Source organism: Amaranthus tricolor, chromosome 4 (assembly GCF_026212465.1).
Source record: "Amaranthus tricolor cultivar Red isolate AtriRed21 chromosome 4, ASM2621246v1, whole genome shotgun sequence".
NCBI classification, from domain to species: domain Eukaryota; kingdom Viridiplantae; phylum Streptophyta; class Magnoliopsida; order Caryophyllales; family Amaranthaceae; genus Amaranthus; species Amaranthus tricolor.
The window spans coordinates 9,328,106-9,348,961 of NC_080050.1; the positions used below are offsets into that span (position 1 = coordinate 9,328,106).

At 31.1% G+C, this 20,856-nt stretch overlaps 1 protein-coding gene across 1 annotated transcript; it reads right to left on the minus strand.

Annotated features, from left to right (window-relative positions):
* Positions 1 to 11,162: 11,162 nt before the first annotated feature.
* LOC130809762 (extensin-2-like) lies at positions 11,163 to 14,451 on the minus strand. Its single transcript, XM_057675553.1, has one exon. The coding sequence runs from the start codon at positions 14,435 to 14,437 to the stop codon at positions 11,279 to 11,281; it is 3,159 nt and encodes a 1,052-aa protein (XP_057531536.1). The 5' UTR covers positions 14,438 to 14,451; the 3' UTR covers positions 11,163 to 11,278.
* Between the last annotated feature and the right edge of the window lie 6,405 nt (positions 14,452 to 20,856).

Below are 20,856 nucleotides of genomic sequence, written 5' to 3' on the forward strand. Positions count from 1 at the left end.
GGGAAGGTAAAGGAAGGTTTTTTATACTTGGTAGAAAAGGCAGATTTGGAAGAGTTTATTTTTGTTTTTATTTTGTTATTTTTGAGTGATTGGTTAGTTGAACCTTACTGAAAAATGCCAACAAAGTTTTTGTTACTTTTGATTGAAATAAGATAAATTGTAGGAGTAAAATTTGACTCCTGATATTTGTAATTATATAAGATAGTAATATAGAAACTTGTATAATGTACAAATTTATTAGTACAAAATATATATTAAAAAATACGAAAAATTACTTAGAACAGTTTAATTTTTATATTATTTTTCTTACAATAATTCCACCTATTGATTAACTATGAATAATCCCAACTTTGAAGGGTATTTTCCTAAAGTAAACATGATAACATGATGTTTTGTTATAGCAACTTTTATTTTTTTAAAAAAAGATAAATTAAAATAAAAGATAAATTAAAATAAAATATCAAAAAAAATATAAAAAAATGTTGAAAAAAATTCTGATTAATTTTATAATTCAAAATTTTTTATGTAAATTTTCAAAAATTTTCTCGAATTTTACATTAATTTTTAATTTACTTTTTTGGTGAATTATGTACTATAGCAAGTTATGGGGTTACCTAAGTTTACTATAAGCAAAATCTCTTAAAGTTGGGATTATTCATGGTTAATCAATAAGTGGGATTATTGAAGAAAAATTATGAAAATGCTGAATTATTCTAGGTAATTTTTCCTAAAAAATAATTCTAAATAATAATACATGAATTTTTGTTATCGAATACTTGAATTTTTTTTCATTTAAAGGAACATATTAAATTCTAAGTTAGGTAAATAGAATTACTATAATAAATTATTTAAATACTTTACCTAATTTAGCTCCAATTTTAAACAAAAAATATCAGATTCTAAATTAGCTAAATATTGTCAATATAATCGACTATCATCTACTAAAATAATTTCATTTACCAAGGCTCTTGAAAGATGACATTTGTCATTTTTCAACATTTTTATTAGTATGTATGATATGATATGATACGGGTGTTTGGTAAACGGTTTATAGCTGTTTTTACCTGATAGTCAATTACAATGATTGATTTGACCAGATAATTTTATCAACTGATGATCAATTGATTTACCAAATATTAGTATCAGATAGTTTGACCACTGAACTCTCTATTTATATTAAAATATACTAAAATTGCCCAATAAACTATTTTACCAAACACACCTATAATTTCTATTAATTTATAACTAATAAAGTGTTTATAAATAAATAATTTTTGATAAGTTGGTTTCAAGTGTCTTTGAGTCAGGGTTTGATTGATTACAGTTGAACATCTTTTCATTGAGCTAGTCTGAATGGTATTACCGTATTAGGTTAGTCAATTGTACTCATTTGATTAAATATGATCTGGCCAATGATTATTCTTATTCTTATTTTGCAAAAAACGAACACATATTATAATATTTTAAGCATAAAATTGTTTTGGATTAATTTCTAGATACATAAAATTTTGGCCATATATTTTAAATTGGTTACTTTATCCATTATAATTTGGGCATATATAGTGTACGTTCTATTTTCTTTATGGGTTGACTTGTGTACAATTCAACCATTCAAAGCGAGGGTGCGGTAAAAATTGGAAATAGTAGGTTGAAATTTTTTTTAGGTGTTTTAAGTATTAATAACACATCTAAGATAAAAGTATTTATAACACAATTTATACGTCTCAATACTTAATTAGAGATAGTTATGGATCGAGTGTACACCATAGGGCTCCAAATTGATTATAAATGGATATTGACCTATTTGTTCTTACTATATACTTCCTCCTTTCGAAATACTTGCACCAAACACATTTTTCGCAATCCAGTGCATATGTCGAATCATTTATACTTAGAGTTATACATAACTAAAAATTATAAAAATTTGATACAATGAAAATATACAACGAGACAAATAAAACAAGATCCCACATGACTATGTTTTTTTTCTCGTATAATAGCCAAAATATGTAAACTATCATTGAAATAGACTACATTTAATAAAGCTTAATTATAAGTTTATTAAACTGATTGGGGTTATTAAGTAAGTTAATTCGAGTAATATAATATTATTATTTTGATAATATTGACTCAAGTATTTCATTTGTTGACATTTTCAAGAAAGATGTATATTTTATTTAATGTATAAAATTTATATAAAGAATACTTCGATAAAAGTGTATTTTGATTATATTTTATTAATTGGTTACTATCTTATCTTTATAAAAATAAATTTAAATAAAGTATTGAAAAATAAATTCCTAAATGCATTCCTTATTCATACTACCAATTACTTATTTCATAAATCGCCTATTATAACCTTACAGCATGTCTTATATAAGACTGTCTTACGATGAGACGACTTTAGTAGAATTTAATGGGTCAAAGTTAAAAATGAACCCATTCTTACCTCAACCTAACCGACACACCCATCCCCTTCCCTTCATCCTCTACTCTTTCCTTCTCTCTCTCCCCTCACTCCTGCGCACCACCAGCCACACAGCCCTCCCCCACGAGCAGCCACCACAGCAGGGCACCACTCTTCCTCCCCACGAACAACCACGAGCAGCAGGGGCTGCGTGGTCTCTTCCAAGCAGCAGAGCAGGCCGCGTGTACCCTCACAACAGTCGGTTGTCCCTAGTGCCGCCACTCCTTCCCTTGTTCTACCACCTCCTACCTTTATTGTTGGTAACCACTTTTCCCTCTTTTGTTGTTTTGTTTTCAAATTTAAATGTTAGGGTTTTGTAAATTGATTTGGGGCTTTTCTAATTAAAAGTTTTATTTGAATTTTAATCTTTTCTATAGTTAATAGTATGATTTAAGATTGATTTATGTTACTTGTTTGAATATTGAAGTTATGCATGTTGATTACTGTTGGGTTTAAATTGGGGATTTTGTGACTCAAGTTGAAGTACAAGATTGAAAGGTTCTTCGATGGTGACTGAGGTAATCCACAAACTATTTTATATAAGAATATTTTGAATGTTTTAAAGTAGTTTTATGTTCTTAAGTATAAACAATGATTGTTGAATTCTGGTAGTAGTTTGGTATTCACGGTTTAATTTGGGTCTTTAGTTCAAATTTAAGCATCAACTTGAGTGTAATTGGAGTGTATGAGTTCAATTGGTAATTGGGTTCTTGCTAGTGTTGATTAGTATTGGTTATTTGGGTTATTTGATTTCTAGTATAAAACTTTGTATTTAGGACTTTGAAATTTCAGTTTCGAAACTGAACTTTTTATTTTGGCTATTTTGGGGAAGTTCGGATTGTTTTTGGGGTTCTAGTGCCTTCATGAGATTTGTAGAGCTTCGAGTCGCGGTCGCGTGGGCACTTGATCGCTCCAAAATGAGTTCGTATGAGGGAGTTATGTCCAAAATACTAGTAGGCTGTCAAGAAAATCGACAATGAGGTTTCTGTTTTATTCTGTCCAAACCTGTGTGGCTGTGTTGAGACAGTTAGAGTCGTTTCTGGGTTCTGATTCCTTCATGAGATTTGTAGAGCTCTAAGTTACGGTCACGTGAGAACAATATTGTTTTTAATGAATTTTGAATAAATATGTTTGGTATATAAAGTTTTGTTTGTTTTTCAATGAAAGCATATGTTTCATTTGCCGTATTATTTCGCTTTTAACTTGTAAAGTTATAGCCGTATTTTGATTCGTTATGAACTAAAGGTTCATAGCCGTATTCATGTCGATATCAAACGATCATTTAAAAGATTTTGGATTTGGATAAAATAACGTTTATAAATGGTTACCAAGTGAACAAGGAATTTGATTGGAGATGTTTGTTAATGACTTATACATAAATGTAATAGTTTGTTGGACTACTCAACAATTCAATTGTTGACAGTTTTTGATGGGGCCTATCTCTTACGGGAGATAGATCTCCTTTCAAGTTGTCAACTTTAGTGCGGATGGATGTACTGCTTTTTTATGTGTCATGTGTTGCGATAGCGAGGACATCGTTTTTGGAAAGTTAACTTATAATGATATTTTGAAAAATTATGTGTTGTAAAAATTTAAAAATAAAACTTTGATATTTTATAATGTATTAACTTAGTTTATAACTGGGTTGTAAGTAATTGTATTACAGTTATGTAAAGTTTTTAAATACTCTGATATTGGTTGCTGTGGCTATCGAGCCACAGGTCGGATTCAGTCCAGACTTCTATAGGTTTTTCGCTGTGCTTTGTAGACAATATTATTATATTGTTTACGCTGGTTTGGCTGTTTCAATCATATAATGATAAATAGTGCAAATTGCAAATATTGATTTGATGCAAATAATATGAAAACGGAGGAAATATCATATTTACAATTTTATGGTCCGTCTAAAGATTGATTCTATATTTTCATTACTCTATAAACATATAACTATATTAGATCATGCATATATATACCAATCTTACACTCCTATATTTTCATATATTTCAAGAAACTATCATTTTGAATTTTGATATAATAAAGTAGAAGAAAGTAACATATGAGGCATTGTGTTACACCAGGCACCGACCTTAAAAATTATCAAAAATAATTCAATTTTTTATATATTTGTTGTAAATAATTTTACTTTTGAAATATTATCTAATAATTCAACTGTTGTTATAGATTTGCTCCCAACATGCCTAGTAATTGATTCACCACAACCTCATTTTCAAACCACCACAAATTCAACCCTTCTTGTGCCAAACTAGGTACGTCAGAGCAAATGCATATTAAAGATAAGATTATTCATAGCAGAAAAATGAAATATTAGATTATTTTCGATAAATTTTCCTTTATTTAAATTAATTAATTTGACAATTGATTTGAGTAATTAGTTTGACAGTATTATTGTTGTATTAATATGGGAGGAGCATAAAAAATAATTAGCCCATTTGTCCCAAATACAATTGACGAAAAAAATTAAGAAAAGTGAGTAAAATGTTATTTTATAAAAAATTAAAAGCAATATGTAGACAAAACGTAAAAATAAATTAAAATGTATAGATGAGAATTAAAAAACTGAAATTCCTAATCAACAATTATGATTTGTAAATTATCATAAAAGGGCAAAACAAATAAATACTAATAAAGTAAACAAAACAAAAACAATTATTTAAAATCCTGAAAGCTTTACTCTATCAAAATTATCCACGTATGGGTAATTGCCGATATTACAAATTAACGTTATTTACCTAGACTGCCTGACTGCCTCTAAAATAATACTATTCCTTCATGTTCAGCCTACTTGTCCTATTTACCTTTTTCACACATGACGAGACAATATTTTAATTTTTAATATTTTTAATTGTGCATGATTAAAAGTTATAAAAATTTGATATTAATAATCTTTGCAGTGAGACGATCAAAGCAAGATTTCACTTAATTATATTTTAAATAATAGATTAAAAACAAAATAAAAATTAAGAGTGATTAGTCAATAGTAACTAAAAAGTAAATGAGACAAGTAAAAAGAATAAAAGCAATTACAATTATACTAAAAAAATAAAAAAAAGAAAAAATTTGATTGACATATAGAGTATCAACATAGGGATGGACGCCTGCTAATGAGATTCCTTTTCTTAGGGTCTTTTCTGAGTTCTGGCGTGGCTGGCGCTGCTAATTTTACCTTTTAGTCGCACTGACCTGGTAGTACACATTAGACAGTACTAGTACACAGTACACTGCTCTTTTCTGTTGCTCACTTTGAGTACCTATTTTACCCTTCCTCAACCGATAAGGATAAACGATCCATCCAAAAGCTCTCTAAGGATGAGATTGCTAGTAAAATTATATACGAGTTTAACTCGTATCCGTCTCAGTTAGGGGCGGAATAAAGATTTATAAGATCTTATTTATTTTTACATGATTTTTTAAAATAGAGTTTTTTATTATATCAATAGATAAAAGTTTTTCCAATTTAAGACAAAATGTATAACATTAAATTTTAAAATTACTGTTAAAGAAGGTGTCAATAATCTTAGTGATGACGTTAACTTTAAACATATAATCGAACATGCTTTGTCCTGTACTTTGGAGAGAGTCGATAAAGATGTGTCGGATATGGGTGGTTTAAGGTTTGGAACGGTTGATGAGAGTTGCTTATCCAAGCAACAAGAAAAGAAGCAAACTGTGAGTGGCTCGACCAGGTGCTCAATCAAGCAATACCTAGCTCGACCGGTCAAGCGATGTTGGCTCGGTCGAGCAGAATGTTCAGAACAAGTCAGTAGCTTCACTGGAAGCTCGCTCGACCGAGCGAGGTAGTGGCTCGGTCGAGCGGTAGTTGAACAGACTACATTGGATCCTGTTTTTAGTCAGAATGTGTTCTGATTATGCAATAATGTGGTGCATTACTCTAATGTTTATTGTCATAGTTATTTAGGGCGTTAAAAGTGTTTTATGGTGAGTAATTGAAAGGTTTTAAGAATGATACTCACCTTTCACTATAAAAGGGAGTATCATTCATAGAATAAAGACCATCACAAACGCACATATTGTGAGGGCTATTGTATTGTTAGAAACTTGAAAGTGTTCTTACTTTGCTTTAGTATTTGTGATCTTGAGAGATTGTTCTCAAGAGAAGGGGGGTTTACTATACTTGTAATTGTTGAATTCAATATAATAAAGTACATTTGAGCGGGAGGTATCGAAGATACCTCATATACACTTGTGTTCATATTTTGCATTATATTTTTCATTTGTTTTTCATTGTTAAACCTCTTTGAGGCTTTCATTTTCAATTACTTTAAATATAAAAAAAAGTTTACAAATAAATCACTTAAAAAGTGCTGCTCAAAACTAAACATGAATAACACCATTTAATATTTAAGTCTTCTTATTTTTGGGGCCTTAGGCGGTTGGCTACCTCGTATATGCCAAGAATCGACAATAGATATAAGTTCCAAATGTAGAGGGTACGGTGAATATGAGTATTAGGCCTTACTTATGGGTAGTGGGTAGGTAGCGAATATTAGGTGTTACTCGCTCTATATCCACCTTTTTCGCCCGTGCCATATCTAAAAGCTAAAGTGAAGTACTTAATATGGATTTTGTGTATTTTTATTAAAAAATTTTGACAAAATATTAAGGATATGAATTTTATTATATTTGATTGTATGTTTCAAATAACATTTAGGTAGACAATTAAATTTGTAAAGAACTGCAATTTTATGTAGCATATGGTGCGCACTTGAAGTACTGAACGTGAGGCAAGTATAATGCAAGTGTATTCATAATAGATATATCCAATTGATCATAATGGGTGAAAATAATTTTAAATGTATATTTAGATGGACAGACATAAATATAAAAATTTACCCGTAAGACCGCCATAAATAATAGATATGTGGTGATTTGGTGAATATGAATTTAAATGAGTCATAGAAATGAAGAAGAATATACCGCACCCCTCGCACAATTTATCAACCTTAGAGCCATCCACTCAAATTTAAAATAGAAATTCCTAGTTAATAAAAGTAATTTATAAATCACTATAAATCATAAAAAGAAAAAACAAAGAAAATAAACAAAATATAAAATGATAAAATAAAATATCAAAATTCCTGCTCTATCAAATCATATCACATAAAGGTGATTTATTAAGTTAATGAATAACCGTGATCTACCTAGATAAACACAATTTGAAAAAAAGAGTAGTCTTTGGTGTCGTTTCAATGTCGTTCTTTATCATATTTTTTTAATGTGTTACTTTTATTTGGTTATAAATTATTATATGGAAATATTTCTACTATTTGTTTCTTTCACATATTTCAATCCCATTTTAAAACCATCCACACAATTTAAATGACCTTATCATTTTTTAATTTTGTGTAATATAAAAGAGTGTCAATTTCTTAGGAACAAGGAAAGTTAATTTTATCAGAAGTTAAGAAAAATTTTCATATGAAAGCAATAATAAAATAGATAATAGTGATATTAAATAATAGGAAAATTACTTAGAATAATCTAACCTTTTTATAATTTTTTTATAATAATCTCAGCTATTGATTAACTATACATAATTTTAACTTCAGGGGTTATTTGTCAAGAATAAACTTGGATAACCCGATGATCTGTTATAGTAGTTAATTCACAAAAAAATAAATTGAAAAATAATGTAAAATTGGAGAAAAACTTTAAAAAATCACAAAATTACTTTTAAATGATCACAATTTTTTTCAATAAGCACTATTTCACTACATGGAGACAAAAGGGTTATAAGGACTATCATTGTTGGATCCCAATTCCCATTCAAAAATGTGTCATAATTAACTCAATAAATTAGGGCTGGTTTAGCATTAGTGTGTTTTTTCTGTTTTTATGGTATTTTAATTTTCTAAGTCATATGATATATGTTTCAAGATAAATAAAGTTAGTTAATTTTATGAAATCATGGTGTGATAATAAATATTGACAAACTAAAAAGTGAAAACCGTTATACTACTTTTTCCTTTTTTTTTTTAGTTGAATTTAGCAAAGTTTCAATTTAGCTCCATCAAATTTTTCTTTGGATTTAACAGAATTATTTATTACTCCTAGTTATTTTAACTAAGATTCTATTAACAAAATCAACCACCCATTCGTTATCTTTTTTGTTTTCAATTTTAAGTTATTTTGACAACTAAAAGATAAAAATAATATACCAAAAAAAATGTTATAAAAAAATGTTATTGACGTTGTAGTTAGTTTTGAAAATCATCATGCTTTTAATAAATTTAACTAATTTTTTTTATATATTATTAAATATATATATCAAATTTCAATTGGCTTTAAAAAAAAAATACCACAATAATAACACAAGATGTACTCTGTCTTGTTGGATGTCCAAAAAAAAACACACTTTATTTCAGGGGTTACATCTTGTTAAATGTCTCATTATGTAATATGGATCAAAGGATTCGTCACATATCTCACCTTAGCCCATTCGTGTGGACACACCGGACATCCTTGGGCTCGAGCCCACAAACCCACAGGTCAAGAGGGTTGAGTTGCACATATACTTGGTGAGATTCATTGTTTTCCAAAATCATATGGTTAGTAGGAGGAATAACCCACCCAATATATATGCAAGTCAATAGCCCATTATTTTATTGATGTGGGATCTTATCTCACATGTAAAGTATTTTGAAGCATTCAGCTGAAGCGATTTCCTTCTCCTTTTGCTTTAAAGTGCCTCTCGTTATCGTGTTTGTGCTAAATTTACACTTTATGTACTCTGTCTTGCTCTGACTTAATTTGAGTCCTCGTAACAATAACTCTCATCTCCATTTTTCTCCCTGGTCTCATTCACCAAAACAATGTCATCAACAAATGCAACATGCACTAAGACACATCTCCTTGTATCTATCAAGTTATCTCGACTATAACCTATACGAAAAGAAAAGGGTTTAGAGTTGGTCAATTGTAATTACTAATTACGTCGTTGGTTTTTCTTAATTATTTTTATATGACACCTGATTACCCCTCCATATGTCCTAGCGTTCGTTTTTAATTCATTATTATTATTTACTAGTTATTTAAAAAGTAAACTATAATGTCATAACACGCAGTTGAATTGGATATATCTGCCAGAAAGTTAGTTTAGCTTGTCTGAGTTGCATAGAATTTAAATAACACCCATATATAATAATGGAAAACCTCGCAATTTCTTAATCTATAGATAATAGGAGAGTTATTTATTGACTTATTTTTATTTATTTATTATGTTTTTATTGCTTTTATCGTAAAAGTTTGAAGTTAAAATTTTAATTGTTTGGTAAAAGTTAGTGTTCATTAATATATCTTGATTCTTGAATGTTACTTATTAATTTTGCATCGATAAAAAATTGTATTAAATTTAATTTTGTATGAAACTACACTAGATATAAAATCAACTCATTAAAAAGTTATATATCAAGAAAAATAATGTGAAATATATATGCAGACGTGCCAGACTATCTACAAGACTACACAATTGTGATTTTAAAATTTTAATTTTATTTGATTTCAATTAATATATATTAGTTTATTATTAATTTTAATGTAGATGTTTTATGATATTTTTACCAATAAATTAAATTTAAATAGATTAACAAGAACTACACGCAAATTGGCAGCCTAAACTAACTACTCTTCAAAGAATGAAATAATATTTATTTAATGAATTAATTGTCTCTCTCTTTGAGTAGGTGAAAGGGAAAGTGTAGTACTCAAAAGAAATTTAATCAAGTGGGTTAGTTTTGGATTTTGTTATTATAAAAATATGATCATCAACTCTTCATGACTTTTTGTTGCCTCAAATAATGGCAAATCTTTATTGTATATTTCTTTTGTGTATTTTTTCAATTTAATAATGTTGGTTTTAGTTTTTTGATAGAATTTTGAAAATGATCTAAACAACCAAAATAATGAGAATAGGTAACCCACTTATAAGATCAGAGAAGATTCATTACTAAAGCGAATTGGTAATAATACGAGTTACTCCTTAAATTTATAAAAGGACATATTTTTTTCTCTTTAGTCGATTTGAGACAACTCACAACGTAAATGAAATAACTATGTGCCATTTAGATTAGAGTTTATAGAAAAATATCTTTAGATATATAGAATTTTGTGAACAAATTAAACTGTAGAAGTACGGATGTATATAAAAACATATCACTAATTGAGATTATGGTAGACTAAATGCGAATGAAATTAAATTAACTGTAATAATGAGTAATAAAATACATTGAATTATTAAGGACATCAAGATATTAAAATGTGGATAATTGTAAATTATTTTTGATAATCACACTCAAACACATAATTTTTTAAATACATCAACTTTTAATTAAAATTATTATGAAATTTAATTAAGTGGGTTAATTTTCACGTAAAACCCATATCAACACAAGTTTTGGCTCCAATTAATATCCAAAAGTCTCTAGGTCAAGTATATATTTTTATTTATATTCAATATATGGATATATTTGGACTTCTTTGATATAATTGTAGATCTAAGAGGATGCAAGTGGTACACAGTATGTGGGGGAGTATTAGGTATATAAACATAATGAATTCACCATAATTGCATTTGGAGAACATAAATGAAAACGAATCATAGAAAAAGTTAACATATATTTGAGAGCAATGTATTTCCAATTTAAATATATTGGAGTCATCTCTATTACAAAAATATATATTGAAAATCATAAATTAGAAAACAAAAGGTTTTGTGGTTTACTTAAAGACAAATTATGGAATAGAAAATATATGATTAATTATCTCTTGTTTAGATTAATAGCCGGTTGTAACCTTGGCTTCAATATAAGGTTTATATTCAGTAGATGGACTATAAGCTGGGGAATAGTTAATTGGAGATGGTGAATAACTTGGAGATGGTGTGTAGACTGACTTTTCATTGTAATATGATGAAGGGGTGTAAACTGGCTTTTTGTAGAAAGGTGATGGAGAGTAATATGTGGATTCATAGGAAGGGGATGGAGAGTAATTTGAATACTTGTAAACAGGAGATGGTGAATATGTTGGTGATGAAGTGTAGGCAGATTTTTCATAGTTTGATGGAACATAAGATGGTGAAGGAGTGTATAATGATTTATTGTAGATAGGAGATGGGGAGTAGTAAGGCGACTCATAAGAAGGGGATGGAGTGTGATAAGGAGATTTGTAAACTGGAGATGGGGAATACATTGATGATGGGGTGTACAAAGGTTTTTCATAGTTAGATGGAATGTAAGATGGTGAAGGAGTGTATAATGGTTTCTTGTAAATAGGAGATGGGGAGTAGTATGGCGACTCATAAGATGATGGGGTGTAATAAGGAGATTTGTAAACCGGAGATGGTGAATATATTGGTGATGGGGTGTACACAGGCTTTTGGTCGTAAGATGTTGAGACAACTGACAATGGAGTGTAAATTGATTTCTTGTATACAGGTGATGGGGAGTAGTAAGGTGACATATAAGAAGGTAATGGAGAATAATAGGGAGACTTATAAACAGGGGATGGTGAATATGTTGGGGATGAAGTGTACACACTCTTTTTGTCATAAGTTGACGATGGAGTGTAGGTTGTAGATGGAGTGTATACAGGTTTCTTATAAATTGGTAATGGGGAGTAATAAGGAACTTCATACGAGGTGGACGACGGGTAATAGGGAGACTTGTAAGTAGGGGATGGTGAATATGTTGGTGAAGAAGTGTAAACATTCCTTTCGTAGTAAGAAGTCGTGGGTGTATAAGTTGGCGATTGAGTGTAAACTTTTTTATTGTTGGTAGGTGATGGAGAATAGTATGGGGATGCATAAGATGGGGATGGGGATGGAGACTTGTAAACAAATGACGGGGAGTAGTAAGGTGACTGGTAAACTGGTGATGGAGAGTAATACGGAGTGTTATAAACTGGGGATGGGGAGTGGTAATGAATCTTGTAAACAGGAGATGGAGAATAGTATGGAGATTTGTAAATTAGGGATGGTGAGTAGTATGGACTTTTGTATACTGGAGATGGAGAATAGTATGGAGTCTTGTAGCTTGATGGAGTGTAGTATGGAGAATTGTATATCGGAGATGAAGAGTAGTATGGAGATTTATAAACTGAGGATGGGGAATAGTACGGAGTCGCATACACAGAAGACGGTGAGTAGTTAGGAGATTTGTACACGGGTGATGGAGAGTAGTATGGTGATTTGTAAATTAGTGTTGGAGACTTGTATGGCGTGTTATAATTTGATGATGGAGCGTATACGTAATCAGGGATCTCATAGACTGGAGTTGGAGGGCAAGATGTGGTCTTATAATTGGGAGATGGAGGGTAGTATGTGGTTCTATAGATAGGAGATGGAGAGTAGTAGGAAAATTTGTATACTTGAGATGGAGAGTAGTATGGACTTTTGTAAACAGGATACGGAGAGTAGTATGGTGTTGTGTAATCAGGAGAAGCATATGAATATGGAGTACTATGGATAGGTGATGGAGAATATTTCGGAGTGTTGTAAACTGAAGAAGGTGAGTAATATGGAACATTGTACACCGAAGTTGATGGATAATATGGAGACTTGTAAGATGGAGAGTAGTATGGAGTTTTATAAACTGGTGATGGAGAATAATCTGGTGATTTGTATCCAAAAGAATGAGAATAGTATGGTGACTTGTATACGGGGGATGGAGAGTAAACAGGTGTTGGGTATACAGAAGATGGAGAGTAAACAGGTTTTGAGTATACAGGAGAAGGAGAGTAAACGGGTGTCTTGTAAACAGGGGATGGAGAGTAAACTGGTGTCTTGTATTCAGAAGAGGGAGTATATGTTGGTGACTCATACTTGGAAGATGGTGAGTATTCTGGTGATTTGTGTAACGGAGATGGTGAATAGTATGGTGACTTTTTCATATGAGATGGTGAGTAGTTAGAAGTTTTGTCAGAAGATGGAGAATATGTTGGTGAATTGTATTCGGCGGAGGGAGAGTAGTCAGGTAATTTATACACAAGAGAAGGAGAATAGTTTGGAGATTTGTAAACAGAAGATGGAGAGTAGTCAGGAGTCTTATAATTTGAAGATGGAGAGTATGTTGGCGACTTGTATTCAGAAGATGGTGAGTACTCTGGTGTCTTGTATTCAGAAGAGGGAGTATATGTTGGTGACTCATACTTGGAAGATGGTGAGTATTCTGGTGATTTGTGTAATGGAGATGGTGAATAGTATGGTGACTTTTTCATAGGAGATGGTGAGTAGTAAGAAGTTTTGTCAGAAGATGGAGAATATATTGGTGAATTGTATTCAGCGGATGGAGAGTAGTCAGGTGATTTGTACACAGGAGAAGGAGAATAGTTTGGAGATTTGTAAACAGGAGATGGAGAGTAGTCAGGAGTCTTATAATTTAAAGATGGAGAGTATGTTGGCGACTTGTATTCAGAGGATGGTGAATACTCTGGTGATTTGTACACAGGAGATGGAGAATAGTATGGTGACTTGTACATAGGAGATGAAGAGTACTCAAGAGTCTTGTAATTTGATGATGGAGAGTATGTTGGTGACTTATCCTTGAGGGATAGTGAATATTCTGGTGATACATATACTGGAGAAGGAGAATAGTATTGGGACACATCCACTGAAGATACCGAGTTGTCTACGGTATTGTAAACTGAAGGTGATGAATATTCTGGAGATTTATATTCAGTAGATGGTGAGTAGGTTGGAGATTTGTATTCATGTGATGGGGTATAGTTTGGTGATTTAAATTCTGAAGAAGGAGAGTATTCAGGAGATGGTGAATAATTTGGAGATTTGTATTGAGGAGATGGAAAATAAGATGGACTATTATATGATGATGATGGAGTGTAGGCATTATTGGCCGACGCTACAACCACTATTGAGAATAGAAGTAAGTAGCTTATAAAAGGATTGTTGAGAGCCATTTTGTTGTTTGTGACTCTCATACACTACAAGAAAAAGAAAGATGAGTAGATGAGGAATGAGGCTTAATGTCTATGGTTATATATAGTGCTTCCTTGGGCTTTACTTTATGATACAATTAATAATTTGACCAAGTTTTAATGTCTTGAATTACTTTGTCTCCACTAAGTAGTTTAGTTTGTCTACATGATCACTACAAGTTGGTTGCACGATCATGGAAACTTGTTGTAGTTCATGAACCCAAAATGATAATCAATCGAAGTCAAGGCTTGTACGCATTAATGTTACATTAATATTTGGTGAAATAATATATATATACTTTTTCGTCTCTTTTATTTCTGGTGAAAAATAAGTGAAATTTAATGAAAACAAAACTTAGGTTGAAAAATGAAACAAAAAACAAATACAATTAAATGTCAAAAAAATAAAAATATGCAAAGTTAATATGACAAATTAAAATAAATAGTGGTACAAAATAAAAGGGATATAGAAAATATTGCTTTGTTAATTATATTCTTGGAGTATATGCGACAATCAAAGTTCAATGCCATTATGCTGCCAATTATTTTTGATATTTTTTTATATTTCGTAATAATGTACTCTCTGTTTTTTTTTTGTTCATTTTAAATTTGTCTACTCTAAGTGAGACAAATTTGAACTAGACTTTTGAAGTATATATTGTAGATGAAATATATTCATGTGAGATTGTGTTGGATTTGTCTTGATGTAAAGTTTTTTAATATATAAATTTTATAATTTTTTATGATGCGTAGTTAGAGATATTAAGACTTAAAATTTGCTAAAAAATACGTGCTAAAGATATAGTGGACAAATAAAAAAGAACAAAGGGAGTATTATACAATAAAATAATTAAATCACTAAAGTTTAATCGAGATTACCCATAGGGCCATATATTAATTTCCCCTCAACATTCAACTTTGGGATATTGACTTTTATTTTATGGGTTTGCTATTTAACAAATGATTTTGGTCGTTAAATGGTTGGTAATGGTCATTTACGTCGATATAGCTGACCAAAATTGGATGGTCGGAGATATTTGAGCATTAAGCATTTTTGTATCGTGTCTTGGAAAGCGTATTTTTATTGTGTCATTGAAAAGAATTATCATACAATATAGAAACTATTATACCAACAAATACTGTAATGCTGGTGCAATATAGGGGATTTTTAAATTTTTATATATATAATAATTTAACTATTTTAATAATTTTTTTTAAGTATAATTAGTAATTATTCAGATAAAAATGCATTTAATAATCATATTAAAAAAATTTTACAAATACGTTTAATATAGTGTTTGGGAACAAATATTTCATTTCAAATTATGGATTTCAATTATGAAATCATAACTGAAGAATTTGAGAATGACAAGGTTTGAGTAGTCATTCTCAATGTTCACTACTTTAAAAACAATGGTAGAATTTGATCCAAATTCAAATTTGAAAATTTTTAATTTGCCAAACAAAAAATTTGAGCTAATTCTAAATTTCCCAATGAAATCATTGTTCCCAAACATGACGTTATTGAATTTATAATGTAAGTTATTAACATTTTACTTCTTAATGCAATATTAGTAAAAATAAATTTAATATTTATAAAGTCATTACATTTATAAAAAGGCCACTTAAATTACGCAAATAAAGATGACAACATGAAATTCATCTGCAAAGCAAACAAACAAACAATTAATCTAGTTAGCAAACAATTATGATATTAATGCATAAAGTTTTAGAATAAAATGTAGTTGGTAATTAACTAAATTACCTTAAATATTAGAGAAAACCTCCTCGTACACAACATTATCAGTAGAAGATTGCGAATTTTTATCTTTGTTGCATATCAAAATTTTAAGATCGTGTCTACTAGTAATCGTGAAACAACAAAATACAATTGGCCATAGTTAAAAACAGGTTTAGACAAAAAGATTTCAACGTGTAGTTAAGTATATTAGAGAATAGGAAATATTTTAGCAGAAATTATTTTGGAGATAATAATTGTGCCTGCTTACCTTTTTATGATATGAAGACATTTAGCAAAAATTTTATTTTACTCACGTCTTCACAAGTCGTTCAAAATATATTGAAGAATTGAAGTATTATATATTTGAAAGGTGATGATGAGTAATGATTATGGGTGAGAACTAAGGTCCGTTTATAATAATCTAAATAAAGCTAAAAATCAGCATTGAAGTCTATAAAGTAAATGATAATTGAGCGATTAGAGTTGATGAAATAAATGTCATTCACGTAGAAGTACACGCAAAAAAGAAAATAACAATTAAGATATACTCCTATAATTTAATAGCGATACGCGTCAAATAAATAGAGTTTCTCAATTCTCATTCTACATATGACACGTGTCAAAGTGAATTCTCAATTAGAGTATTATTATAATTTTTTTTTTTGGAGAATGAGAAATTTTATATTAAGAAAACAAATTGTACAAGAGACAAAAATGCTCGCAAACCCTCTAATATGATGAGCCTGATTAAGAGCGTTCAGTCTATTACAAACATCGATTTTGATATCTTTCTCACACAGCTTCATTGGAGTATACCAGATTTTATAAACAAGATAAGCCACCACCACAAATACAATTTTCTTCATCTTATTTGAGATCTTCCATTTATGATGGTCCAACTTCATGATGTTATTGATTGTGATATGGACTCCCAACCAATGTAAGACTTCAATGATGCACTTCATATGAACCATAAATCGGTCAAAGATCATCTTTTGTGATCTTTTTATATAAAATTGCTTTGGTCTTCAGCATCGAACTCTTTTCTTTTCACCCATACACTGTTTGTAGACAGCATTAATAGAGTAAGAATGGTTAACTATTCAGTCTCTCAGATTATCTTTAGTGAAAAATCCATTTAGCTGTAGATGGTGGATTGAAAAGATGCTAATTCCCACCCTTCGTATAAACACCGTGAACTCGTGCATGGATGTAATGTCCAATTGCAGCTTCATTCCAGATGTCCAAGTTCTTATACCAAGACTCCCTTCAGACTTTGGTCTACACACCTCAAACCAATTACATTTTTCAGGTTTAGCATTGTAATTATCTCCATGCCACAAAATTAACAGCTAGAGTGTAGTTGCATATGAAACAAATTTAGCTTGCCAAACTCTGATTTACTTGTCATCTTATTTACAAAAATATCACAATCATCCCCAGATATGAAACTTTTCCTGTAGGAAAGAGGAAGTATCTTGCTATGTCATCCTTGGCCATTAGACTAATAATACCAGTTAGACACATCGTTCACTTATCTCTGTTAGGCAAAAGACCTGAAGTATTTATTATTATTATTATTATTAGGCAAAATGTTAAAAAACTACCTAACATAAACCCCATTTTGCAAATAACTACCATAAATAAAAATTTTTGCAAAAAACTACCTTACATAATACAATTTTTGGCAAAAGACTACCTTATAACGGATTTTGGCGTTTGACCGGTAGATTTAACTATTGACCAGCACGTGCCAGGCACGTGGTTCCTTTATTAACCTAACTCTTCTTCATTTCACTTCACAGCATTCGAAATTCCTTTCCTTCTTCCTCCCATTTGCAGCGATAAACCCTAAAATTTTTCTCTTTCGTCTTTCTTTCATTCACCTTGCATTCGAATCCCTAATTCATTCAAAGATCATCGTTTTCTTCCAATTAATCAGTTATGTCTTCTTGTTCTTCAAGCGAAAATTCTTCAATTGAAAAATGTGGGTGTGGAGTTCCCTTTGCAAGGAGGGTTTCATGGACCAAGGAAAATCCTGGAAGAAGGTTTAATATTTGCGTTTTTTATGATCCTGATACAAAATCGAGGGGTTGCAAAATGTTTAAATGGGTTGATGAACCTGAAATGGCTGTTTGGCAAAGAAAACTCACTAACAAGCTTGTGGAGGAAAAGCGACAATTGGCAACCGAAATCAAGATTTTGACATCAAGGGTTTCTTGCTTGGAACATGAAAAGGAACAAGCATTTTCAGAAATTAAAATGATTAAGAAGAAATGGATGAATGAGAGGGAGCATGGAAATCAGATTAAAAGCTTTGTATTAGGGTTTTTGTTTTGTTTTCTGTTGGTGTTTCTTGTAAAAATCAAGGGTACTAATTGAAGTTTAGAACCTAGTTAAGCGTAATTGTAACATTGATTTGGATATTGTAACATGATGATGATGAATGAATGAATTAACTTTTTATTTTTTCCATTTAATTTTCTTTGCAGGTATTGTTTTATGCTTGCTGTGTATGATGTGTTTGGTGTGTATGATGTTGTGTATGATGTGGTGCTGTGTAAGTTTAGGACCTATGTTTGCTGTGTTTGGTGCTGTGTTTGGTATTGTCTTTGCAGGTGTTTGCTGTGTTGTGCTGTGTATTAGTCAAGGCTCACTTGCATACATATGGCCACTACATGCTGCACAACACAATGCACATACTCAGAAACTGATTCAAACACATAGTACATAATCAGTTCAATTACTGATTTGCTGCATACTCAACTTCAATTACTGAACTGATTCAAACCACAACAATTACTGATCAGTTCAATTCTTTTGCTCCACATGAAGAATGAAGAATGATCAAAAACATTTATTTGCTGCATACTCCACACAACTCTGATTTGCTCCACTTACAAAATATTGCTGCACATACAAAGCACTTGAATAACACATTGCTGCACATACTCAACTAACACACTGAGGTCATTACATTCTTAGTGCATAATAAACTTCAGAGTGCATATGCTGAATGAATCAACTTAAGTAAACAAACAGGGTACAACAACATTACATTCTTAGTTCAACATAGTACATTTGCTATATTTGACACAGCAACTTAATTAACTAATTGAACACAGCTTTCATTTGCTAAAATACAATTCATCATAGTACAAGTCTATATTTGACTATTTTGATCCATTAGACATGAAGTAGATGCAGCATTTTGCGTTTGTTGTTGACCACTGGAGCTAGGCATATCATTCGTTGTAGATTGTTGAGTAGAAGAAGATCCCATTTTAGGCCTTCCACCCTTTAACTGGGTCTTTGTTGGTGGTGGTTTAGGTGGATTCTTGCAGCCCTTTTTGTAGTGACCTAGGTCACCGCAATTACCACATCTCCGTTGCTTGAATTCTTTAACAGCACATACAGCCTTCTTACCTCCTTTACCTTCATCAACTTCCTTCTTTCTTTTCCTCTTGTTAGGCCTTCCAGGCATCTTTCGATATGGTGGAGGAAGTGGTTTGGCTAAAGTGGTTGTTGGCCACATTTTGTGTCCTGGCATACCATAAAACTTTGGACTATACGTCTTTCGATACGTTTCTACGAGATACGCCTCGTGGACAAAGTCGTTGGCATCTAATTTTCTAAGAACAATACAAGCAACGGCATGTTTGCAAGGAATCCCTATAAGGTCCCAACTTCCACAATGGCAAGTTCTATTGGCCAAGTTTACAACGTAAGAGTCGTCAATATCATCCACCTCAAACTCATACACATCCACTGGGATGACCCTTAAACCATATATTTCCTTTGCATTTTTTTCAATCATTTTGGTGATAGCTGGCATCAACACACCTTCAAAGTTACTCAGCCCTTCCCTTTTGGCTGCGCTTCGTTGCATTACATATCTCCTAATCCACTCCATTAGAGAAATTATAGGCTTCCCCCTTGCTTCTACTAACACATTGTTGAATGCTTCACAATTATTGTTCAACAATATCCCAGACTTACTCCTACTACAAAAAGCATGCCTAGACCAGTGTTTTGCAGGAATAGCAGCTAGATATTCATATGCGTCAACAGAAATATTCTTTATTACATTCATTTCTCTATCAAAATGATTCTGTAAACGTAAATTGTTACTAATTAGTTTGACATTATGTCAGATATTTATTACATTCTTTTCTCTATCAAAATGATTCTATAAACATAAATGATTCCATACCTTGTTGTAGGCTCTGGCTGCTCTCCAAAAGTGTTGTTTGAACAACTCTCCAGGGAACCTGATCTTGAAGTTCGCCCATATATGCCTACAGCAGAACCTAATTTCACATTCAGGAACCACTGAGTTCAACGCTTCAACCAAACCCTGCATTTTTAAATACATAGAGTTTTTAGGGTTATAGCATTAGTTACATTTGAAACAAGATATGTATTAACAAGAAATTACCTTTTGCCTATCGCTCATGAAGGTGAAAGCTTCACCTTCTGCTTGAACCCAACTACTCGATGCAATTACCGACATAAGGTCTTCTACCACAAGATTTAGAAACCAAGTCCAAGTTTCTACATTTTCTGTTTCAACCACAGCCCATGCAATGGGAAAGATATCTTTACCTACAGCAGTCAACAAAACCCCAGAGAATTTTCCTTTCAGATGTGCCCCATCAACACCTATAATAGGCCTACAGCC

Bases quoted from the DNA above. Each gene is read 5' to 3' on its own strand.
- LOC130809762 (XM_057675553.1), bottom strand. From the start codon at position 14,437: ATGAGAGTCACAAACAACAAAATGGCTCTCAACAATCCTTTTATAAGC.